General features: G+C 39.4%; 1 protein-coding gene across 1 annotated transcript in view; it reads right to left on the bottom strand.

Moving 5' to 3' along the window:
• Pde4b (phosphodiesterase 4B) overlaps positions 1-27200 on the bottom strand; it is a 424568-nt gene that overhangs the window by 86814 nt on the left and 310554 nt on the right. The window contains exons 4-6 of the mRNA XM_027949471.2: positions 21174-21210; positions 20984-21054; positions 12473-12522 (exon numbers count right to left, since the gene is read on the bottom strand). Coding sequence (XP_027805272.2) covers positions 12473-12522; positions 20984-21054; positions 21174-21210 — 158 coding nt within the window. The remainder of the gene's footprint in view (positions 1-12472; positions 12523-20983; positions 21055-21173; positions 21211-27200) is intronic.

Below are 27200 nucleotides of genomic sequence, written 5' to 3'. Positions count from 1 at the left end.
GGCCATAATTAAAGGATGTGGCTTAAGAAATATATACCACCTGAACACATGGGTGAATGATGTAGGAAAACACAGGACATGTGTGGTCCAATACAACATGAATGAAAAGAGTAATTACTGACAATAGACAGGACTAACCATAGGAGGTTTCCAGAGATCAAACTTTAAATTAGACTGCGAATATTATACAGAAGGTGGCTGGGAAGAGTGAGGGGCATAGAGAGAGAGCTAACTCAGGAAGGCCTAGAAAATGATCTGTGGGTGAAAAGAAGCAGACAGGCTACACTTGCAATGAAAGAGGAAAGAAATAATAGAAAAGCAGGTCAGTGAGAACAGAGCCCCATTGTGTTGACAAAATACATGCAAAGAACTCCTATTTTTCCCTGGAAAAGAAAAGTAACAGACCAATGCTCAGGCATGCCTGTGTGTGCATACACACATGGTACAGAACTGGAACATTCAGAGAACTGGAAGATTTGCCGTTTGTCAAGGCAAGTACCCCATGTAGCTGCACGAAGAAACAAAGATGCCTGTGGCACTGAATGCCTGCAGTCTCCAAGCTTACAAATACATGAAGAGCCTCTTCCAATGCTCATGCGCCACACTTAGGGTGTTTTGTGTCCTTCCTTGCACTGAGCCCATGTTCCTATAAGGCCTTTGTAGCAATGTAGAGCTGAAAAGGAAGTCATCGTGTCCTGTCCCCGGCAGGACGACTGGCTCTTTTGGTGGATCCGTCTTGCAAAGGCAGAAAATTGAGAACTCTGGAGGTTTAGGCTTGCCTTTGCCTTCCAGAGAAATAGTCACATCGCCTAAGAGAATGAAAAAGCTCTTTCATAAGCTCAATTTTCTGTTTGTGCAGATGGCAGTGCAGATTGGCATCACAGATTTTGAAACAAATTTTTGTCCCATGGACATTGTTTCAAGTTCCCCAAAGCTGTAACAGCTGGGCAGCTGCAAAGTCACTCAAGTTTCTCTGTCCCCAGAAGCAAACTCCTTGTCAAGACAGACTCCAGGAAGCCTGTTTTCCAGAAAGGACAGCAATCTTTCTCCCCTGCTACTTCCAATTGCCTGTATTACCTCTCTTTCTTTGTGTATTCACTATTCAATAAATATTTTTTGACCACCTGTCCTGTGCCAGGCATTGAGGGTCAAGCCTAATGATGTAATGAATCAAGAAAATAGGCAGAAAATACACAAAACAGCTAATATCTATTTAGTGCTTTCTGTGTGCCAGACACTGTTCCAGACACTTTTCCTACAATGAACTAATTTTTGTCTTATAACAATTCTATGCAGTAGGTTCTATCACTATTCCCATTGTAGAGATGATAAAGCCTTGCCCATAGGTATAGAATCAATGTCTACAATCATAGGGAAAGAAAAGAATAGAACTGGACCTAAACTCAGGCAGTTGAACTCCAAAGCCATCTTAATCCTAGGTGGATAGAAGGGTCAAGAGCTGACAGTTGGATAGAGAAGCTCAGTAGTGGGGAGCACTCAGGAGGTGCTAGTAACCCCCACTTAGAGCTAAGAGAGAAGCTTTGTATTTAAAATTCAAGTCAGACCATATCTACCTACTTCTCAAAATCTTTTAATGACTCTCAACTGAATTTATAATAAAATATACACATCTGCCATGACCTACAGATGCTCTGTCCAACCTTGTCTCTCTCAGTCTGGCTGGCCTTATTCCTCACCATTGCTCTAACAAGCCAAGTCCCTGGCTGAAGTACCTTTGAGATGTCGGTTACTCTCATCCACCCACCTCAACTCCTTATCAGTGTTCAAGTCTCAAGTGCAAGGTCACTTATTTACAAAGGTCTTTTTGTTGCCTAATCTACTTTAGTTCCCTAATAACTAATGACAATAATAATTACAGCAAATATTAAATGCTATTAGGTGCCAGATGGTGCTATAAATTTTGATTTACATATAATAACTCCTTTAACTGTTACCACAACCCTTTTGGTAAGTATTGGTGCTATTCCCACCATTACAGGTGAAACAGTGAGCCCAAAGCAGAGTTTTCTGTGCTTTCCTTCATTACAATGATCCAATGTACAATCGTTCATTTATTCATGTGATACTTGGTAGACTGTAGGCTCTATGAAATCACTGTCTAAATGCATTCCCTTCATCACTGCATGCTCAGCATCTACAGTAGTGCCTTGTATACAGTAAGTATCTTCCACATGTTTTTTGCAGAAATGAATGAATGAACAATAGACACATATGAAACATACTTCTTTTAATACTTACACATTTGCTTACTGATTGGAATAAAATCAATAGGGTTGAAAGGAATAAAAGAGATAATTACTCTTAAAAATAGACATTATTAGGGTTGCTGATAATCCAGTAACATTTTTGTTCCCCTGTTGTGACAAACTCACCCCTCCTTCCTTGAGCTATTATGTCTATGGTTTACAGGCAGAAAGAGCACTGGTTGCAAGAAATACAGATCTGTTTCAATTCTGATGTCATCACTTGCTAACTACACTTTTGAGTAAACCCCAGATACTCCTTTTCTCAAACCAATGAAATAGTGACAGTAATATCCACAAAATTAGGAGAGATGATAGATGAAAAGGTCCTAGCAGAGTGCCTGGCACAGAACAGAAATGTCATAACTACTAGCTCCTTTTCCTCTCCTGAAATCAGACACAGGCATATTAAGCTTTGGTAATGATCTAGTTTGTTATGCTAGCAGGGCTATCCATTCTAGACCCTATAAATTTGAAGTCCCCAAATACAATGGTGGTTAGGAGGTGCAGAGAGAAAGCCTTCATTCTCTAACCCACTGCCTCCATGGCGTCCGTCGAGCTGGATGATTGCCATGGCCCCAGCTCACTCCGTGGACACAGCCAAAGAGGGGCTAGGAAAAGTACACAAAACTCTGAGGAGTCACTTTTGGTCCTTGTCAGCAGCTTCTGGCCAGGAGGAAGTCAAGACAATAAACTATGAACCAGTGAGTTCTGTGGCCTGTTCTCTATTTCAAGGGGACAGTCCCTGCTTTGTTTCTCTTCTCTTGGGTGAAAACTGTTCCCTGAAATGCTCCTGGCTTCCGAGAACAGCTCTGGAGGCGACTCCATAATGTGCTGGCCAGCGGGTGATCAGAAGTACGCAAGCAGAATGCACCCTGCCGCCAGGATCCTGCTGTCTCAGGGATGCAGGAGGCAGAAAAGGGAACTTAAAGGGTCCTCTTCCTTCCTCCTTTCTCTCCTAGCAAATGTCCATATTGTTCTTCTCCAGACCAGCCCTGACCTGCTCTTAAAGAGAGGAGAAGAGGGTAAGGTGGGTATGAGGGTGTTTTCCCACTCCCCATAGTAACTGGAAAGGGCACAAAGTCTTTCCAAAGGAGTCAAACTTCTCTCCGATTCTTCTCCTTCTCCTTGCTGAGTGGCTTGGATTAAAGAACATGTTTCTGCATTGGTGTGTGCCAATCCTGGGTCTGAACTTCAGTACAATTGTGATGAGCTCTACAGCTGTAATCATGCTATTTTAAAACTGTCCTCCTCTCGGCTTATTTAAAAGAAAGTTCTCAGTCAATGCAGATCTATTTCATCAGAATCCTAAGTAATTTGGCTTTCTTCTTTCCACTCTGCTTTTAAGAGAAACCACCATACTTAGGGTCCTCTTATATTTAGTGTTTCCAAGTCTCTTGGGCTTTCTACTATATGTCTTAGAGAATCCTACCTTCAGCTCTAAATCTACTTCTACATCATTGGATTTTTATGGTTGCAGGGAAAACACTCTTAACCTTCAAAGAAAGAGGGTTTTTTAAAAAATAAATTATTTATTTTATTTTTTAGATTGTACAGTAGTTCCCTCTTAACTGCAAGGGATATATTCCAAGACCTCCTGAAACCACAGATAGTACTGAACCCTTTAAATGCTGTGTGTGTGTGTGTGTTTTAATCCATCCCTATGATAAAGGTTAATGTATAAATTAGACATAGTAAGGGATTAACAACAACTAATGATACAATAGCTCAATTACTGTATTGAGTAAAATAAGGGTTGCTTGAACACAGTACTATGATACCACAGTGGTCACCTGATAACCAACGTGGCTACAAAGCAACTAACGGGCAGGTGGAGTATACAGCATGGATATGCTAGGCAAGGTGGTGATTCACATCCCGGCAGGACGGAGCAGGATGGTGCAAGATTTCATCACGTTATTCAGAAGCGCATACAATTATAAAATTTTGAAATTTTAAATGGAATTTTTAGCTTGATATTTACAAATCATGCTTGACCAAGGCTAACTGAAATCATGAAAAGTGAAACACAGATAAAGGGGGACTACTGTATTACCATGGAAGGGAAGTAGACAGGAACCTTCAGAACCATTTCAGCACAGCTTTCTGTTTTGGTTCCCTACTGCTACCAGAAGGCCTGTTCTCTATGGACCACACTCTGAGGGCTTGCCCTGTACTGGACATTGTGTGAGGCTGCTTATGGACTGATACCACCAACACTAATGCCGGCAGCTTTCCAAATGCTTGACCTACGTTAGCATGTTTAATCCTCACCACAAACATGTGAAGTAGGTGCAATATCCAACCCAATCAACCCAATGCCAGAGCTGAGGCAACTGAGAAACAAAAATCTGAAGTAATTTGACCCAAAGAAACCCAGTAGGAGAGCTGGACTTTGAAAGAGGCAGCCTGGCTTATTTATAAGCACTCTACCTAGGATTTCCAATTTAATCCTAACAACAATCCTATGGAATAGAATATTAAAAAGGCCATTTTCCAGATAAGAAAACTGAGTCTCAGGGAAGTAACCTGAGAGATTGATTCAGATACCCAAATTAGCATTCCACTGAAGTACCTACTTTGTGTCTGGTCCTGTGCTAGAAACTAAGAGGAAAATACTGTATAGTCTGACAAACTCGACATATTTAGTCATTTTGTTTTCTTCCATTTCTTTTAACAGGACCACTTTGTGCTGAAGTGATATAATAAAGAGGTTACTTCAAGTGCATTGAAAAAATCACATGTAGTCAAGGTCAGCCAGGGATGCCATCGCTGTACACATGCCCTGGGAGCCAGCAGATATTTAGGCAGGCCTGAACAAAGCCAAATATGCACCTAGTTCCTTTATAGTACTTTTGGGTTCAGGCATGGCCAGGCACTCATTCAATTGTATTTGCTCATACATTTATTGGGCATTGATTATGTTTTATGTTATATATCAGGGCTACAAAAAAAAAGAGGATTAGTATTTGAATTTGGAATGCTGCTCTTGATTTAGAAGAGGAGAAAATTAATAAAATAATTACAACATAATATGACAAGTACAATAGTTAAGATTTTTGAGACCATAATCAAACAATAATTTTGGGTTTGTTGAGGAGACTGAGACAGCAAATGGGATGAGTCCTGAAGGATGAAAAAGGGACTTTCCAATTGGGAAGTAGTGTTTTGTAAGCATTTACTATATACCAGGCCTAGAATAAAACTATATATATATATATTTTTTTTTTCTCCTGACTCTAGAATCTAAGAATTAGAGAACATGTTCATAGTTTCAGTGTAAGAAAATCCCTGATCTGAATATGTGATGGTATTTTGGGGAGAGGCAATCTAAGTAGAGGGAAGAGTAGGTAAAAAGGCGGGGAAACCAAAGAGCCAGTGCTTGCAGGAAGACTCTCAGAAAAGTCCAGCCATCAGTGGGGTGCATGGGGGTATAATAAGGGACATGAGGTCAGAGAAGAAGTTAGGAGCAAAATTCCAAGGGCCTTTGCATACCTGCCAAGAAATTTGGATCTGATCTTAAAGGCTAAGAATAGCCAAATAAGAAAATAACATAACTGTAACTGGGTTTAGAATAATAGTTCTAGAACCGGAATAGCAGCTGGATTGGAAGGTAGACTACGAACCAAGTTGAAGATGACCGTCATGGTTCAGGTGCAGGATGAGAATGCACTGAACTCCAGGAGAAGCAGTGGAGAAAACACAGAGGAGGGAAGATTAAAGACAAAAAAACAAAACAAAACAAAAAAACTAACCACTGGCTGTTATATAGACAATAAGAGAGATGAAAGAGGTGGTTAGTGATGTTGCTCCTGAAACCAGGATGCAGGAAAAGGAAGAGTGGTGGAGGGGTGATGGATCCGGGTCTCCAGATGGACCAAAAGGGGTTGCCAAAGGTGTTCAGATGTCTGAGTTTATATGCATGATTAGTGATGAGCCTGGGACAGCAGGGAGTGGCAGGACAGGGACTGAAGTGAGAGGAGGATTATATAGCCAGTGTGTGGTAGACTCTGACAACCAGACTTTGAGAAATCTGCCAAAGGTGGCTCCCTGACATTGAGCCTGGGAGGTGGCAGCATCCAGGTGTGAGGTGAATTTTTGGCTCTGACTCCTGAGGCTGCCCAGGTAAACAGAGCTGTCAAGAAGATCCAGGAAGAGGCAGCTGTTTTCTGAAGGGCTCTCTGACACGCCTGGGAGCTGCATGATCAGGCTTGAGGCAGGCAGCAGCTGGGGTTTGGGAGGACACAGGCACGTGGACATCCTCCTGCAGAAGCCCTGCATGAGGCAGCCAGGAGAAGGGAATCTTTCTTCCCAGCCTCCTCCTCCCTTTGCTACACAGCCCCGGTGCCCCAGGACCGTGTTGGCTGCATAAAGAAAGGTTGATTCATAGATGCAGCAGTTTGAGCCACATGGAGGCAGCAAAAAGGACAAATTGTGTGTGTGTGTGTGTGTGTGTGTGTAGGAAGCTGTTTATTCAGAAAAACATATATCAAACACAACCTTACTGGCAGACAATAGCGATTGGACTAGATAATTTAAGCCACCAAATAAACATCAAGATCAGATCGGCTGGGTAGAGCAAAAGGTGAGACTCATTTTTCGAAGTGGGGTACCTCCTGTCATGGTCTTAATTACAGGAGATACTTTTGCACACAAAACATTCGGGGAACAATATCTGGGTATCTTCCTGAGCCTACTGTATGTAACCAAAGAGAAAGAAAGGCCGGAACTAAAATGCCAAAGAAAGAAAGAAACTGTTTGGAGATAGGTCTGCTACAGTATAAACTTTTCCCTTTCTCTGGCTTACTGCTATAGCAAAACCTGATGGTTGTCTTTGTAAAAAACGTGTCTGTATCTAGGTCCCTGGCAGTGATTTGCCTCTGGGAGGGCCAGCAATCTATTTAATGACTCCATTGACGTCAATAGCATAACTGAAATACTTACTAACATGCATGATTCCAACTTTCAAGGGGGGTGGGTGGATGGTGTTTCTCAGCAGTACAAAAACATGAAGTGGAGTCCATGCGGAACGAACTCAACTCTTCAGGCAGCTGGTGAGCGATTAGATGCTGCAGGTCTCATAGGTTCCATTTAATATGAAAAAATATCCATGTTAAATTTAGAAATCAATTTTAAATGAGTAAAATTAGCTGCCAGTGAACAGGACATTATTTTTGGCAATGTTTGTTCAAGGGTAACATTTTAACTATCCACACTTTAGCTAACTTGCTAATGTTTTTGCCACTGTCCATACTTAATTTTAGACATATGTGAAATAATTGCAAATCAATATGAACAGCTCAGTGGGTTGATGCTCTGGGGTAAACTTTCACAAGAGGGCTATTTTAGACAAAAGTAATTCTTACAAAACAACCATTTAGGGAATTATTCTAAGAATTACTTGGGACTTTTCTGGTGTACTCGTCCTATCATTTTGTATGCAGGTTGCTTAAACACTCAAGGTGGGTAATTAAACCACTTATCCCAATAATTCAGGTCACACAGCATTAAAAATGATGAGGAAAACATAGTTTGATATTTCTACTTTTTTTATTTGTTATTTCCTCCAATCTGTCCTTTATTGTGATTGGACACAGCCTTTGGTAACAAGATTGATTTTATTCCTATTTGCCCATAAGTGTTGTAATCCTGCCTGACATTTCTTGCTTAATGTAGAAACCAAGCAAAGGTTCCGCTTGTGCTAGGCTTCATTTCCAGTCATCTGACATAGAGGAGCTCTCAGGCCATTGTTGGAGTTCTCAGACAGCCCTGTGCCCCTTTCTCTTTCCAGGCCTTGGAAACTCTGGCAAAGAATAAGAACTGAATCAATCAATGTTTTGACTTTCTGAATTGCTTAGACTCAAAGACAATCCAACTGAGCTCTCATCTACTCCTTGAACAGATCCTGCATCTGGTACCTTCACTCAAACCTCAGAAATACTCATAATCAAGAAAAGATATGGGAAGAACCCACATAGAAAAATAGGCTTTCCAGGAGAAAACCTCTTCTTTCGTTTGTCAACTGGTAAAGAGTCATTTCCTCCTTCAGAATAGCCTGGATATATATATATCAGAAGAAATATATTTTCTGAAGCACTGGAAAAAAACCTACCGAAGTCAGTTTTTTCACTTAGGTCAACCCATTTCAGACTTTACTGGAAAATGCTGTACTACCTCATTCTATCTCTCTGAACACAGTCTTTTCTGGAAATGCATCCTAATTGACTAATGTTAGAAACCACCATAAACCAAGCCTGTAGATACCCAGGCTGAGATAGACTGCACCTGCAGCAGTCTGGGCTGAAGTCCTTAAGACAATTTTCTAGTCATTTGGGTGGTTTGCTGTCTTTTCTGATGAGCCATGGACTTCTGAGTTATTCTTATAATATCTGATCCACAAGTGGTGATGTTCCTACTCAACATGTTTCATGGAAAAATCTAGAACAAAAAAAATAGTATAGAACATCCTACTTTACATATCAGTTTGACTGTTAAAATATTATATATGGTACATTTTATTATAAATCAAGTCACATTCATATGACTCAGTGGTTCTGACTATTAAAAGCAATAGTTCTCCAATCCTTTTATAAAGCAAAGAATCATTTTAAAAGGCCGAGATCACTTGGTAATTGTTTTTCTGAGTAAATCCTCACATTAATGACATTCCTACAATCCTTAATAAAATATGTGCAACAGCAAAGGATAGACGGGTGAGAAAAGTGAGATAATGATCACATAACCTCACGTGCATCCATTTTAAAAAATTACATGATGTGATTTTTCTCTATTGAAGATAGTTTTGGGGCCTGAAATCCTGTGAATTATTTCAGTTTTCCATTTTGAATACGTATAGGTGACAGAATTCGAGTTCCTGCCTTGTTTTAGAGTTTTCTCTCTTCTATTTTTTTAAACTTTCTGTTTCAATCCTTGAGCACCACACAGAGAAAGCCTGGATTTCAAGCTTGTGAAAAGGCAAAATGTGAGACAAATGGAGATGCTCATTAGACTCCAGAATTTGCATTTTCTACACCCTCAGGAGGATTTATTGCCTGTTTTTCCTCAACCTGGGAGCATATGGCTTCCACACTGCTCTTCTTCCTGGGTTGAAAAATCATTACTCTCCTCAGTTTTCCTCCTTAAGACTTAACTCTTTTATATTGTCTATTTTTTGGTACTGGGGATTGAACCCAGGGTACTCTACCACTGAGCCACATCCCCAGCCCTTTTTATTTTTTAGTTTCAGACAGGGTTTTGCCAAGTTGCTGAGGGCCTTGCTAAATTTCCTAGGCTAGCCATGAACTTGCATCCTCTGGCCTCAGCCTTCAGAGAAGCTGAGATGACAGGCATTCATCATTACACCCAGCTAGATTTAACTCTTTTTATTCAAAACATGTACAGACACACTGAACATGTATGCACAATTATAGGATAGACCTCTTTAAATTTCAATGCAGCAATTGATTTTAATATGAAAGATAAGCATGAATGAATATTTTCATAGTCACAGAGATAAAAATACTGGCTCATTATTAAAAATTTAATTTTATGAGCATTTTCCTCCAGTTAAAGTCCCCACATTTTATGTGGTTGTCCTGGTTGATTCAGCATTTATTGCATTTCTACCACGTGAAAATCACTGTTGATACACTGGGAATGATAAAGAGAGGAATATAGCGCAGCTTGAAACTTCAGGAGCTTCACCTCCAATGGACAAGCCATTCCAGGAGTTACAATGCATCACAGAATTAAATCAATGCCATGACACAATAAAGGAACAATTATACCAAAAAAAATTTTTTAAATGTCTTTTCAAAAAAGAAAAATTTGTGTTGAGCCATGAGAGCTGAGAATTAGCTTGGTTCAACAATGAGAAAAAAATGTATTTCAAACTGAGAGATTTCCTTTGACTTTTGCGTGAAGGATCAATTTGCAAGAATAAATGTCTCAGTTTTTTGACTTCTGAAAATTAGCTGTTAAAATGAGTTGTACTTCCTTTATTTATATAGAAGATAAAGAGAAGGAGGAGGAGGTAGAGGAGGAAGAGAAGGAGGAAGAGAAGAAGTAGGAGGACACTGAGAAGCTGCCTTTTAAGAAGATTCCACTTTTTTTCTCTCAAACTTGCTTGTATGCAAGAAAGCAGTTGTCTGAATCAATCACGCTTTGCTAATGAACTACTTTGTTGCTAAATCTGCTTACATTATTGTGGATTTTTTTAAATCTTTTATTTTAGATTTCAATTGAAATACATGAGTACAGTACTAATAAGTGAAAATCTGATCTTATTATCATGAAAAATCATGTTTCAAAGCAGCCACTCTGGTTCTCTATTCTGTTTGCTCTGAGCCATTTATTTTTCATTCCCCTTTAAAGTTTCTATTTAAACACACCTCTTTGTCATATGCTGATAAATATTAAAATAACAGGAAAAATCTGCCTGACTTATTTAAGCTGATAATAAGAACAAAACACGGGATGTGTGTCTCCTCCTTCCTTTTCTGACTGTGGTTAAGAAGATTTTGAAACCCATAATTACGTAATAATTGGTATCACTACATTCTCTTCCCAGTGAAAAGCCAGGATTTTTTGTAGTTTGCCACAAAGACAGACAAAAACAAATTGCCTAAGTGGTATTGTCATTTCTGTGCTCCATTGTTTTAAAGGAATTTAGCAAAAGAATCTCTAGCTGCCAAGCTGTAGTTACTGTGCCAAAAATCACAAAACAATCTTTCCAACAGCATCTTTGGCTAATGAACTAATTTATAGAACCATAAATGTCACATATTGTCCTACTATCTGTCGGTATGTATCACAAGAAAAAGGAAACACAGTCTAAATATTCAAATTGATCTCAAAAACATCTTAGCAAATTTGCCAAACAGAAATACCAGCAGCCGTACCTTACTGGTCGGCTAGTGAGATGAAATGATAGGTGTTTCAAACCCAGCTCCTTTCATCTCCAAGTATGCAACACCAGTTATATGATAAAACACTCTATTTTGTTTCTTTTTGTAAAACTTCTAAAGGAAAACAGTACATCCAGCACCCTAGGTTTTTGAAGTCCATAGTTAATAGTATTATTTACTTCTATTTATTTCCTATCATGGGGCTCCAGAGTAAACTCACCCTTATTTAATGTCTTTCTTTCACTTTTATTCTTGTCTGCAATCTTTCTTTTGTAAAAATATTTTTAGAAGCGTCTGCCATAAATACTTTGGAAACCAATGAGCCAATGGAATCGCAGCTTTTGTTCCCTTCTTTTAGAAGTTGGGCTTTTGTGATACTTTCGTGATACTTATGGTCAGAGTACTAGCATGAGATCAGAACTTCCAGGTAAGGAAGAGCTAAGTCTAAAGGGGAAGGTACAGTGCTGCTAGAAATGGAATCGTGTGATAGGCAATGTTAGATGTGAGGTGGTTATGCTTTGAGTTCATCTTAATAGTTTCTTCTGTTGTTTTGCTGAAACTCACTACTACAAGAGTGGGGCAGGATCAAGGGGAAAAACTGTATTTAGACTTAAGAAAAGGTGATCTAATGGTTTGTGTATTGTGTCAATAATTTGTGTTCAACTCATCTGCATGGTGTTCCCTTATGGTGGTCCTTCCTCTCATCACTCTCAACACTGCAGGAAAAGCAGATGCACAGTACTGAATGATGAGAGATTAGGTTTTTTAAAAGAAAGTAACAAAAAACACCTTGGAGGAACAAGTTTGAAAATCTCCACGAGAAATGATTTGTGACCTGGAAGAACCTTCGGTTTCACACCTGGAAAAGATGTAGGTGTAGTGACAGCTATGATTGATGCTAAGAGGAAACCACTAACATATCCTTGGAACCCCTGAGGCCAGTGTGGGCACCTGGGGGGTCACTGAGGTCAGCTCTCCTGGAATTCACTGGAGCCTAAAGGCTTAGGTCAGCCTGCACTCTATCACAGCTCTGATGGCTGCTCCTCTGGTGGGAAAGAGCAGCTCATTCCATCCATCACAGTTGGAAAGCCTGCGCATAAAATGGGCAAATTTTTTTAATACTGCTTTTAATTTGGTTTTACTTGGCATGAAGTGAAGCTTTAGTATACCTTTGAAAAAAGTCACCAAGAGACATTCTTCTGAGAGCCACAGCATGCAAACAAATGTTATTCCAAAGGCAGTTCTGAATAAGAGGCAGTTCTTATTTTGAAACATGGAGATATCTCTGATGACATGGCCTACCTTGCAGGTTGACTCTGGAGACAGGAGGCTGACTAGCCGCTGGGGACCTCCTGTGGAGAACGAGAAAAGAAGGGCTGAGTTCGTGTATTAATGCTCCCACCCCGCTGTGATCACTGAGGAGTTTTCCAGGTCATAATGAGCAATCAAGTGACATAATGCTATCTCCGGAAGGCAGGCTCCTGTAACGTGGGTCGATGACTACAATTCTCTCACATCCAGATGGCCTGGAATTTCCCTCTGCACAGCCTCAGGATGTTCTCACTCTTCAGGAAGGAAGTTGTTTACCAGGTCCCTAGTCAGCCCCTCTGTTTGGTGTTTTGCTGTCCCAGGAGTCTCTCAGAAGAGGAGACATTTGCTCAGGCATCATTCCAATGTCAGAGTGAATCCCAGTTCCTTTGGGTAGTGCAACCAGAAGAACCCTTAGAGAGCAAAAAGTTCAGGCCCTGCAGTTTTTGTATCTCAGGAGACTGGTAACTCAAGAGCTGAAGTCACTTGCTAAAGGTCACCCAGCCACAAGCAACAGTAACCCAGCTTGCTTAACTTAGGGAACTGCCTTTTTATGGAGGAACTGGGGCATCATTCTTCATCATAGCAAGTTTCCTGATAACAACACTCAAATGAAACAAGCAAACAAACCCATGTTACACTAATAGTGGGTCTTTTTCTCCTTTTTGTTTCTTTTTCTTATTCTTTGTACCTCTTCCCCTAATTTTGCTGGTTTCACCAGCCTCATGCTTTGCAGAACTAATGTTGGCAGACTCTTCTGGATTCCCAGATTCCTGAGAATCTCCCAGTGCTATCAAATTTTAGGGTGCACTAGAATCACCTAATGGGCTTATTAAAACATTCTATTAAACACTACCTCTGGAGTTTCTGATTCAGTTGACCTGGGCTGGATTTGAAAGTTTGCATTTCTAATAGGTTGCCAGGTGCTGCTGTTGGGGTCTGGGGACCCCTCCTTCAGAACCACTGGTACTAAGGATTCTCTATCCCACTAAGGAGCAACAGGATGTTGGCAATGAGCAAGAGAGTGGCACCTTAGGCCAAAAGCTCTCAAACATGGATAAGCATCAGACATATTTGGGGGGTCTCTTGAATCCCTTTCTTTATCCCTGAAAGTCCATTTCAGTATATCTGGGATGAGGCCTGGGAATCCATATTTTTACTCCTTTGTGCATTCCCAGGCACAGAGAAGTTTGCCAAAGAAGCCAAATTCTGAACGGTAGAGAAAGACCTACAAAGTTGTTGCCAAAGAAGGCTCTTCCTACTGATTTTCCTACATAATTATTTTTTTAAGTACTCTATCAATCTCTGATCCCTTATGGGTAATCCAGCTTCTACATAGTCATGCACTGTAGCTATAGTCTGTAGATAGGGTCCATATTCAGGACTAATTTCCTAGCTGAGTGATTCTAGGCAGGTACTTTTTTTTTTTTTTTGGTACTGGGGATTAAACTCAGGGGGACTAGAACACTGAGCCACATCCCCAGCCCTATTTTGTATTTTATTTAGAGACAGGGTCTCACTGAGTTGCTTAGTGCCTTCCCATTGCTGAGGTTGGCTTTGAACTCGCGATCCTTCCGAGCTGCTGAGATTATAGGTGTGTGCCACCGCACCTGGCTAGGCAGGTACTTTCAAATCCTCTGTGGCACCAAATTTTCATGTGAAAGGGAAGGGAAATTATCATCTAATGATCTTTTCTCTGTAAGACACTGCACTGCTTCCTTTAGTGGGAATACTATTGCATTTTAAGGATAAGGAAACAAGCTCAGAGAAGTTATTAAAGCACACATGGTTTCCGACCGGCAGGATTCAAAGCCAAGTCTTTCTGAATCCAAAGTGCAAGCTCTTTCCTTTATACCCTCTGCTGATAACACCTGCGTGAATACTGAGGGCTGTTTTTCAGGAAAACTGAGAGATTAAATTCCAAACCCTTGGCCTGGAGTTCAAAGTCCTTCACTCTCTCGCATCAACATACTTTTTCTAGGCTTATCTGAATTCCTCCTGCCTGACATTTCTTCTCAAACCACTGACTATGTGTTCTATGCATCTTGTACTGCTCCTTTGTAGAGCTTTAAACTTGTAATTAAAATAGTCCCCAATTAGAGTTCAATAGATGACTCCTTCAAGGTAAACTGTATATGGGTAGGCAATGACTTGTTCACTCCTGGATCCCAGCATGGCATACAGGATGGTATTTCACTTATCGATCCCTCAGCAATACTTGTTGAATTAAATAATAACTGGATGGATGGATGAATGAATGAATGAATGAATGAATGGATAGATGGGTGGACTGGGAATGATTTGATTCATGCTTGGCCAATGCCAAACTTGATTACTTCTTTTTCCTTGAATATGTGTTGTCTGTTTCCTGCCACTGCTCAGGTCATTCCTCTGCCAGGGAAGCATTTCCCACCTTATATATCACCTGCTGTTCAAAGACCAAGCATCTTTCTCAAAGGATACTCAGCTGAAAATCATTCTTCCTCTAGACTCTAATGTGTCTTTGGAGTCATTTCCCATGTTATGATTCATATAGGTACATATATCTCGACCAATAATCTGTGGCAGAATCCAGTTCTTTATATCCTATGCAAGACCCACCAGCTTCCTGGCAAATAGTTGAACTCCCAAAGCATTGGCAGACTTTTGATTGGATGGACCTTTGGTATAAAAGTGATTTAAGGAACCAAATACTCCATAGGAATGTTCCTTTTCACATAACAGTCTTGGTTCTATATATGTCTCACTGTCTCTTGAACACGCAAAATCTAATTTATGGCTGTGCCTTTGCATACGTTTTGTTTAGTTGAACATCTTTCTTCTCCTTTTTAAGTAGCTAACTCTTTCATGTGACCTGGGACTGCACTCAGGGCCTACGAGTGGGCCTTGTCCAGTGCTATAATATTTCCTGAGTCTACCCCATCATTGCTGTGCTTACAGTGTATTGCATTTACCACTTTTCTATCCGTTTGCCCAACTCATCTGTGAGAAATGTAAGCAAAGACTGAGTGTTATTCATAGTAGTACCTCTAGAATCTAGCATAATATTAGGTATGATGTAGATATTCAAAGCATATTCACTGGAGTAATAATCCATTTTTAATGATCTTATTTTGTATCTATTCCTGAGTTACAAAGAAGCCTTTGTGAAAGGAAAGAGTAAACTAGGAGATTCTAAATGTTGTCCATCTTTGCTTATAGCACCCAATTCTCTCAATGAACTTCTTGGAAATTAAACATATTACATAAACTCCTTCATCTCAGAAGTTGTTTTTGAAAATATGACTTTCATTTAGAGTTGTTAGTTCAGATAAGCATCTCTGTGTGTAAGCTTTGGAAAGCCAGGAACCATGTTTATGTGGTTCATCACTTATTCTTGAGATCTGGTGCAAGAAAAAGGTTTAATGAGTTTAAATGAATAACTTCTGAAAGCCACATTACTGCTTGGAGGACATAAGAATTCCAGTGAGAAAACTGTGATGAATGAGGGGGAAATGATATTGTTGGCCTAACTTCCAATGGCCCATAACTTAGGGAAAGATCATAAGAAATTCTCTGCCTGGCTGCTGGAGATGGTGATATGAACAGGGAGGGCCACAGCACTTAATTTTTTCCAGCCCTGAATAGTACAATGGAGAGAAAACTGGACTATGAATAAGAAAGCAGGAATTATAATCCTGGCTCTAACACCTTCCAACTGAGTAGCCCTCGGCAACTCACATAAACCTTTTACTTTCTTCCGGACTTGGGGAGAGCAGGCAGCAGCTAACATCTACTGCTGATTTACAATGTGCCAGGCCTGTGTGTGGGGTTTTTCATATATTTTTCTGACTTACTCTGAGGAAATCTGGCTAGGTTCTTTCCAGCCCAGAATGCTCAAGATTTTATGATTCTCAGCTAATTTAAATCCCATGCCAAAGTACATAAAGCAATGAAAGGCATATCAGACATACACTTTAAAAAAATGAGATCATTAATTCTCTCCCAAAGATTATTTATATTTTAATTAGATTATGCTTTGGAAGAATGTTAATAGAAAGATGTTGCATTGATTTCCTGATAGCCACAGGTAACATGCATGATATTAGTGACAGAGTGGGATGAGGAAGGACACCTTGCTACAGGCTGGTTACTGGTTACTGACTCCTGGACTGTGGGCACTTTCACACAGACATCTGATTACTCCATCAGGAAAAGTCTGAAGCCAGTAAATAGTTTAGGGATGCTTATCTATATTAACAACTCTAAATGAAAGCCATATTTTCAAAATTAACTCCAGGGATAATGGAAATAAGGCTGAATGTGCAGCCAAGAAATACAGGCCCAATCAAGTGTCCCTCCGTGTGATACACCATGGAGATGCAAAGAAATCAGTTCAATGGGAACCTTTCGATTTTCACCCTTTGGGTGGTAAAATTCAGGCAGACAATGGACTACTTTTATGCAGAGCAAAGAGCCAAGAGATAAAAGAAACCTTCACTCTGAGAAGTGCTATTCTATGTGGGAGTTCCTTTTCATATACAAACCACACTAACCAGATGTCTCATACAAACCACTCCAAGGAAATAATTATTGCTTAAGTGTTTCATTCAAGACAGGGAGTGGCACCCTGAACCCAAGTCAAATATCTCAGAAAGCAACTTCTGAAGTCCATGAATCTTATATTCTTGATATATGTGGAGGCTGGGGGTGGGAAATAAGTGTACATCTGGAATGTCTTTCATTGCTCTTAGGATGCTGTATCCACTCCTGGCACATAATATTATCTGCACTTCCTTCTCTAGGATTTTCTCCAGTTGTTTGAGGTTATTGACTATCAAGGAATAGACTATCGAGAATTCATTAAATGAACCCTCAGTTCTCCAACCTGCCCTTGCCAGGCTGCTCCAACTGTGGTCCAAACCCATCATTCTGGTACACTCCTTTTGTAGCCCGGGCTACACTCCCTTTGGTGGAGCTCTAGTGGGGATTTTCCCTGTCTTAAGTTTTTGTTGCTTGCTATTGGTTATAATAGCAATTAATAACAGGATCAATTCTGTACAGACATGTTGGTGGATTTGAGAAATGTCAGTCAATGCAGCTATCCTATAGCTGGAGATCTATTCTGTTTGGTAGTTGTGGTTTGCTTTGGACCAAAGGTGACACAAAGGGCCACGATTTGAGGGGTGGAAATAGGCTGTAAGTCAGGTTTTGTATGGCAATTATGGTCTCAGGATATTTGATTCATAAAAGCTTATATGGCCCCAAACCCACAGGACTATCTGAGGACCTGATTGTTAAGAAAGTAATTTAAGCTGACATAATTTAATTGTCAGCAGGGATAGGATGAATGCCCCAGTACTAACTAGGAAAGACCACCTAACCCATGCTAACGAATCAGGCTGAAATCACTAGGCCCGCCCCTCTTTTTCCTTGGAGCTACACAGTGTAGTGGTTTGGGTACAGTCATGCTAAAGAACCCTTTAAAATGTGCCCTTTTTCATCCTTCCTCTCCATTCCCCCCTGTATCATTTTGGCCCTCACATTTTATTTCCTGCAAATACTATCTTAGCTAACGTCTCTGTCTTTGGGCTCTCTGACTGTCATCAGTTCCATCAGTTCTTCTTAAAGGTTATTGTTCCAAAGCTCTCCAGGGACTTTTTCCCATAACCCAGAGGACTTAGTAGGGGTAGAGAATGGGAAGAGCTCTGCAATGAGAGCCAGAAAGCCAGGTTTCTAGTGTGACTGCTGCTCACCAGACGTGTGTGGCTATATGCTTGTCACTTCCTCTCCTGAAGCTTTGTTTCCTAACCCACAGAGAGGGGGTGCCAAGGCCTGCCATGAGATTCATTTATGGTGGTTGTCACTTAGATAATGGATATGAAAACACCACAGTGTTACAGTGCTTCTGGATTTAGCAAGAGAAATTGTCTATCAATTATAACAGTTTAAATTTGCTGGGCTCGATGGTGTTTTGAATGCTTTACAAATATCAGCTCATTTAATCCTCAAAACAACCCAATTTTACAGACTAGGAAATGGAGATTTAGAGAAAGAAATTAACTTGCACAAATACATAATTTTAAGTTATTCTGCAGAAAGCAAAAACAAAAATATAGGGATAGAGGAGAAATCACTTCTAGAAAATAATTTCCTAAAAAATTGCAGAACTTTCCTGAATCCTTACTTATTCAGAAAATCATATATATGATGACTATTTATGGAAAATTAAACTGTGTGTCAGCATTCTACTAATTCTTGGGAATTCAAAGAAAAATAAATCCAAGTTTCCCTCTAAGAGCTGCACAGTCTAGTGATTGGCCAAGATCCACAAAGGAATGTGCTAGGGACTTTAGAATATCTTCCAGTTACATGAGGGCCACTATGCTATGGAAGAGTAAGGGAAAACATTCTGATAAGGTGATACTAGAAGGGACACCATATCATATTATCATAAAATACAGCTAGGACCTGGCCAAGAGGACACCACTAGGAGGAAGGAGACATTTCAGGAAAAGAGAACAAAAAGTCCACAATTAGGATGGAGAAGAGAGCATGCAGGGAACCGCTAGACCACAACTATTGAACACAATCCCATGTGGCTGGAGACCTGGTCTGGTTATTCACCACTGGATCCCCAGGCACTTCCTATTAGACAGTAAGCCCTGAAAGGGCAGATAACTTGTCTGTTTTGTTCACTATTATATAATCAGTACTTGCCAAAAAGTGGGTGCTTAGCTAATATTTGTCAGTGCACATGTACATGCATGAATGAATAGTACATACTGAATAAGTCCTTACTGGATGGATTTTGATAAATAAGTAAACAGAGAGTATCACTCCAGAAGAGGCTGGGTCAAGTCTCAGAGTTTCATATACTGGCTGAGTATCTGATATCTGAAATGCTTGGGAACAGAAGTGTTTCAGGTTTGGGATTCTAGAATATTTGCAAATACGTCATCATATACCTTAGAAATGGGACTCAAGTATAATCACAAAATTTATTTTTTTGTTTTATATACACCTTATTATACATGGAACCTGAAGGTAATTTTATACAATATTTTTAGTGCCCGTGTGTTTTCAGTGCAACCCATCATGACAGGTCTGCTGTGGAACTTTTCACCTTTGGTATCATGTTGGCTAGCGCTTAGTTTCAAATTTTGGAGTTTCAGATTGGGTGTTCAATCTATCTGTACACGACATTAAACATAAACCCAACCAACAATCAGTCATATTAATTTGATCTGGGCTGTAAGGTACCTTGGGTACTAAGCACTAGCTTCTAAATTTTTTCTTAATGATGGGAGTGGACCACTGCAATGGTCCACAAATATGCATTTTATTAATTAACCATATGAGTGCAACAAACAATTGTGATCAAACAGAAAGTTTGCTCTGTTAGAAATCTGGAGAATAGTTTAGAAAAATAGAGTCCAAAGGTGGAAAAGCCTCTGCTCGGGTAGGCACATTCATCTCACAAGGAGGCTTAAAAACAAGTTATAGGACAGTGAACCGAAAAGAAATCACTCAAAATAGGCTACTCTCACTTTTAATAAACCCACTCTAGGGAGATTTGAATGATCACAAAATAGAGGATTGGTGAATGACTTTACAAAGACCACAGACAGGACACTCTGTACTTTGAACACTGAAAAATCGAAAGACTTAAGTTTTGGTCCCTCTGTGTCTTTTACCTATGTCATGGTTGCTCCCGAGGGCTTGCATTTATCTTTCAATTAAACACAAAGGTTGAGCATCATGGATTCTATGACCCTCAGATCCTGAGGATCTATTAAAACATGTAGGAGAGTGAACTGTATAGAACTTACATTAGGCTTATGGATTGAAATGATTTTGGAAGAGAAAGTTACTGTCAGGAATAACAAGTTCAACCCTGTCACTTTACAGATGAGGAGACCAAGGATTGGCAATGTTAATTGAAACAAGCAAGGTCATGTATTTCACTAGGGAAAGAGAAGAATGTAATTCCACTATTAATCATCAAACTGCACGAACCTGCTTTATGTATTATCAAAAAACCACACCCCTCAAAAAAAGGAAAAAAAAACAACAACAAGTAACTTGAGTTTGAGCTTTGGTTATCTTTAATTCTAAATTTGAGTCTCTTAATTCATTAACATCTTATTTTAAAAGAATTTTAATAGCATTTTTGGTCATTTTTGGCCAATATGACAAATATAAAATTTTAAAAAATATCCTCGTCTCATTATTTCATTTATTGAACTCCTCTAGTATAGTTAAGGGTTCAAAAATCAATAAAACCCAGACTAGATAATTTCTAATGTCTTACCAGTTTCAAAATACTGTAGTGTTCTATCTTATTTTCAAATTTCATTGTTTGTGGAAATACAAATTTCATTGTGTATTTAGTTTGGAGAGCAAATTTCCATGCAATACTTGTTTGTTTGGGGGTTTTTAAAAACTGCTGTTAGGTGGTTTTTTTTTTTTTTTTTTTTTTGCTTTTATGGAAGGGATTCATAACTCCACAGAGTCAGTGCTTACTTGTTGGATGTTCCATGAAGGTTTGTCAGTAGAGTGAAGTTATTTCTCACACTTCGCAAGCTGGCAAGGACCTATAAAGAAAAGGTTTCAAATGGTTAGTGACAAAAGGGGACGCCAGGCTCCAAGGCCACATTTAGGAACCATACCCAGGGACAGAGTGAGATTGAGCCAAGACCAGCATAATACGTACCTGGGCAAATGGAGTGACAATCAAGTCATCGCCATGTCTAAAGAGAGAAAAAGAAACATTCAGAAACACACCTGAATTGCAACCATGACACACAAGCTATAATATAACTTGATCAATATTAGCAACACATGTATTCTATAAGTACGTCTACCTGGATAGAAGGCAGGATTTGCAATCAGGCAAAAATGGGGATCCCAAGAGCTTTTAAGAAAAAAAAAATAGCACCAAGTTCATGACTCCTAGATTTACGGTGATTTCACATACAAGCATTTACAAGTAAGCTTATATCCTCAGGGTATCATTCCATTAAACAGCAGACCCAGAGTACTGTAATTCAAAGCGACTTGTGGATTTTGGTTGTTAGAGCCAGGAAATTCAAAGGGAGGGCTGCTCACAGGCACACACAGAGTTGGAAAAATGGTATAACAGTCTGGATAAAGGTTAACTTTGGATTTCCTGGCTTTTGTTGATTTAAACCACAGCTTTAATGCCATTTAAACACAGATTTCTGTCTGGGAATCCCATTACTTTTTTTAATTTTTAATATAATTTTTTTTCTTAAAGTACCCAAGGAAAAGCTTTTAGTGGAAGTGAACAGACTGAACCTCCTAAAACCACACCATTGTTACTCATTTGGTCCTGAAGACCTGATTAATGTGTAGCTAGTGTTTTGTAAATCTGTACTTGGGACTAGTCAGAAAAGTGTTTTCAGAAGTGTACCTTCGCTCTCTCTGATGCTTGCTTTAATAAATCCACTTATGCCGACATCCAGCAAGCTCTCTACTGAAGATTTTAGGCCACGTGTCAGCCTGAGCTGCAGTCACAAAATCAGGCCATATTTTTTGTCACGGTGTGAATCATAACAGCACCGAAACTGGTGACAATGAGCTCCCCTCACAGTCTGTCTCTCCCTTCTCTGTCCTCATGATTGCCATATGCATGCAAATATGGCAGCCTATTCATTAACCATATGAGTGCCTCCAACAATTATTAGGCATGTGCCTCATACCAGTCACTATGTGAGGCCGGCGGTGGGGTGGTGGTGTCCAGATTTGAACAATGCATGCCTCCTCCTTGACTTCTTCTTCTCTGGCTCAGGCTTTTAGCCTGGGCCCTATTTAATACTCTATGTCCCTTTCCATCTTTGTCTTTAGCTACGAGCCTCATTCAATTTAATCTAGCAAACTTCTTGTGTGCCCACTTTGTACAATGATAATAAAAAGAATATCAACAAAAGGGAAGCATTCTTTGTGTGACTCACAACAGCAGCACAGAAGATGGTAATGGTGGGCTCCCTTCTGTCTACCCCTCTGTCCTCATGATTGCTACATAAATATGTGTGTGTCAGCTCCTTTATGCACATTATCTCATTTGAATCTTAGAACAAGTCTTTCAGGCAGGTACTGTTTGGTATTCACATGTGATAGGTGATGCCAGCTGCAGAGCAGTTACCCAGTTGCTTAACCAAAAATGTTAATCAGCCAAAGAACTGAGACTGATTCCCACAATCTGTGCTTTAAATATTATGCTTCCTATTTTACGGTGACACTGCACAGTTGACAAATCAAAATAGGAAAGGCTAAGTATTGTTTGAGGTGAACTTTGAAGGGCAGCCTTTCAGAGAGGGCTACAGACATTTGTAGCGAAGAAGGTGAGAAGGTCCCCACACCCATATTATGGACAGCCTGGTCAAAGATTATGGAATTGGTGCTTAATTTGGTAGGAAAAAATAAGCAAGTGAAGTTTCTTAGTGAGATGGGAAGTAAGAGAAGCAAACTGAAAGTGTTTTTGGAGGTCAAATGCTAGGGAGGCCAAGGACAGATCAGAGAGGGGACATACTCAGAAAGAAGAGTAGGAGGTATTGCAGATGAGAAGGTATGGGTATGGCCAAGATAGGACAAGACTAGCTCAAGACATTCCAGAGGTCTTGCTAGGACTCGGTATTTAAATGAATAAAGAAATATTGCTTTCAATTTTAAAAAAAAGGTATCTGAGAAAATAGTCATGAGTTGGAACAAGTAAGGAGGAGTTGGGGCATTTGGAGAATTCTGAGTTTTCAGAGCACATGTGGTATTAAGGCACTTGGCAGAGACATCAAGCAATAAGGCTGAAATGCAGTAATTAGATCTATAAAGTTGGGGGTCTCCTACAATCATAGGGATACTTAAGGCAATAGCAGGGGATGGCTTTCTCTAGGTGGCTATATATATATATACAGTCCAAGGAAGAACCTTAGGGCTCTTGCAAAGTAGTCCAAGGGAGAGAGAATAAAGAATTAGAAGAAGAGCGGTTGTGATACATGTGTGATGAACTGTATCAAAAACTTCTTCCTAGTTGTTTTCTTAAGATGAACTTTGAGAGGGGTGAAAAATCTAGCTGCTCATTGAGATTACTGATGCAAGGTCCATATTGTTTCTAAGATGTCAGAGTGAGTTGTTATGAATCAAGCAAATCTCTTACGATTCCTGGATTTCTGGAGTGTAAAAATCTGTTGAAAGCAAATAGCAAAATGAAATTCATATATTTGTGGTACTTAGAGCTGATGTATTGGTAAATGAATTGGGAAGCTACTAAAACTTCATAAAGTAATGATTAAAGGAGATAAACAAACATTAATAGGGAATGTTATCACTGTTGAGCTTTTGAAGTTCAGAAGAGCAGAATGTTCCAGAGCAGGAGATGGATTTGATGGATTTGCAGATCGTAAGCATGTTAACCCACAAAGGATTTGAGCTGCAAAAGCCAATGCTGGATGTCACTGAGGGCTACTAGAGAAAATATCAGATAGTTTATAATGAGTATCAGGACAGAAACAAAATAAAATTGTTGAAACAAACAAAATATTCCAGGTTATGAAACTATTTGAATTTTGAAAATCATAATTTAATGTATTACCAATTAAAAGTATACTGGTGTGAAAATAACAAAACACTTGATTAGAAACACTAATGCCTTTCTTGATTTTCCAAACCACCAGAAAAAGCCATTGTGCTTAGGAACAAGGCTGGATATTCAGAACCGTTGCATGAGCAACATCTAGTGAAAAAACCAGTACATTACAATTTTGTAGAATAATTGGAGATGAGAAATATAATCTTGAGTCTTAGCAGTGGGTTTTGAAATTGACTGAATGTCTTCTCAGAACAGTGAAATATTTCCCCAGAAAGCAAAAATCCTGCTTCTAACTGCTGTACTCTTCATTTTATGGATTAACTTCACCTTCTTCTGATACCTTCTTGTGCAGAACTGTAATTTTGGTCTGCCTCATAGAGATATGTATACTATAGTGGGTAGGAGCAGATTTTGGAGATAGACAGCAAGCTTTGCTTTATAATTGTGTTATTACTAGCTCTGAAACATCAGATAACCTATGTTCCAACTTCTTCATCTGTAAAATGACAATTAAATGAGATATTATATATGTATAATTCTTAATAACAGGGATTGTCATATAAAAGCATTTATTTCATACACTAGTATGGCAGTAGGTAAAAAAGTGGATGTGTAACCGATGTGAATCTGCATTATGTATATAGGGTAAAAATGGGAGTTCATAATCCGCTTGAATCAAATGTATGAAATATGATATGTCAAGAACTTTGTAATGTTTTGAACAACTAATAAAAAAAGCATTTATTTATTTCATCATAGTTATTTTAAGTTAATAGTAGTATCTTTATATTATTTTTATTTTTATATCTTTATATTTATTTTATATTTATTTTTGTTAATAGTGGTATCTTTATAACTATGATTAAAGAGTTGCATGTCTATCTTCCAAGCTGGTGAGAACTTCTTTAAGATACTCATGCCTGTCCCTGTTGCAATCAAGAGGATGTGAGTTTACAATGTACTTTACAGTTTACAAAGTGCTTTCATAGACATTATTTCATGTGATAAAAGGAAGCTCTGGATCCCAAGAAATGATGTGACCACTTATCTCTTTGACCAAACTTGAAACTTCATTCTCCTCATCCCAACAATAAACTATGGACCCCTTTGATCCTAACTTGCAAATGCTTATTAATCATCCACTGGACCTGTTCTGAGAATCATTCTCTATCATATAGATTACCAAAGCAACCTACCGCCTGGCTCTTTAGGCTTGGTTGCTCTGCAAACCATTCTTCACTGTGCAATCAGAGCTTCTTTTAAAAGCAAACATCTGATTATACATTTTTTTTTTGCTTAAAATAGTCTTTAGTAGTCCCAAGTGCTTGTCTATAGCTGAAGACCAGCCTGCAGCACAGCCCTTCATGGTAAGGTTCTGGCTTCCTTCTCCAGCCTCTCGCACCACTTCTCCACCCTGTCAACTTCTCTGCCTCACTGATGCTAAGCTGTGGTTCCCCACACTGCTCCCCTGCAACTGAAGGCTTCATTGGCATGGCCTGTCCTCCAGTACAACCTTTCAGTCAGCCTAACACTTCTGAAATGTCACCTCAAAGCCTCTGTTCAGCCTGCCTGGCCAAACTTTTCAGTCCTATGCAAATCTCTGTGCCTTTGCCCTTACCTAAAAGTACTAAGATCACCTGTTGACTAACAAATCTTTTAGTTCTCTTGAAGGAATTGAAATTGTCTCATTTTTAGTAAGGTGCCTAAGTTTAAGTAAATATTTATTTAAAAAAGAATTGAGCTGCGAGTGGTGGCACATACCTGTAATCCCAGCAGCTCAGGAGGCTGAGGCAGGAGGATTGCAAATTCAAAAGCCAGCCTCAGCAAAAAGCTAGGTGCTAAGCAACTCAGTCTCTAAATAAAATACAAAATAGGGCTGGAGGGGGGATGTGGCCCAGTGGTTGAGTGCCCTGAGTTCAATCCCCTGTAATAGCCCCCCTCCCCCCCAAAAAAAGAAAAAGAATGAATGGGACCTTATAACGATTGGAAAGTTAGGCAGAACAGAGATTTTTAGTCTCATTTGGTATTTATGTGTTCAATATCCACTTGGTTTAGCCACCTGGACTCTTGGGACTCAAGCTTTGATTCCTATTTGGTTTCCCAATGTTCCCCTCTTTAAAATAAGAAACTGATAGTACCTTCCACATTGTAGATGTAGATTTTGAATGAATTAATATATGTAAAGGAATTTAAATAGTAAATAGCATGAGGAACTTGATTAATAAAAATGTGCTTTTACTTATAGATATGAAAGCAATTCAATGTCTCAACAGCCATGGTGGGAGAATGGGATGGTTACAGTCTTTAACTTAACTCATAGGAACCATGTTGTACTCTTTGGGTCACCCATCAGCCATCAGGTCTTACGTTTGAAAAACTGTTCTTTGTACTGTTCCTCTTGGTTTTTCAGTCTCATTTCCCTTGACAACTCTCTAGAAACCACTTAGTTCTCATGTAAATTGCAGCTTGAAAAAACTCCTTGACTTCATAGAGATTTACAAATGGGATGACCAAATGAGAAAAGCCAGGAGCTTCCTTTCCTTTGGTTTTGCAGGAAAGACTTCTTGTTGTCTGGGGCAGTTCCTGCCACAATTTTGGGCAATGAATCTGGTTTCACCAATTTCTAAGACTTTCTGTACCTATTGGGAAATCTGTACCCGGGTATGCAAAGGCAATACGTGAGAGATGACTGCAACCCAGCAAATGAACAGAAAACAACAGATTCTTGCCACATCTAGGAAAGTATCTAAAATTTCCTTTTGGAACTCCATGGTGATCTTGTTTGACTTCACTAGAAAGCCATTTTTATTTTCCATTCACATTTTTATGCTTAATAACTAACCTATTCTCTCTACTTTAAATTTTCTCTTACTCTTCTGAAAGAGTTCAGACAAAAAAAAAATGTTTAAAAGCTAGTGTCTCCCCTATTATTAGAATTTAATGCAGTGGAATTATGCAGATTTTTCCACTTCGTATAAATTCATCATTGCTCTGCTGGGATGAGGCACTCCTGAGCAGAGAACATCCTGTATAGCCCACACAGTGGCCTTCATTTCAAAACTCTTAGTTTATCATCACCCATTTTCTTCCTGGATCTATTGGGAGAAGATATGGGAAGCTTAGGGACTGCTGCTG

The sequence above is a fragment of the Marmota flaviventris genome, chromosome 10 (assembly GCF_047511675.1).
Source record: "Marmota flaviventris isolate mMarFla1 chromosome 10, mMarFla1.hap1, whole genome shotgun sequence".
In the NCBI taxonomy this organism is placed as follows: Eukaryota; Metazoa; Chordata; class Mammalia; order Rodentia; family Sciuridae; genus Marmota; species Marmota flaviventris.
This window is presented reverse-complemented; position numbering and strand designations above follow the sequence as displayed.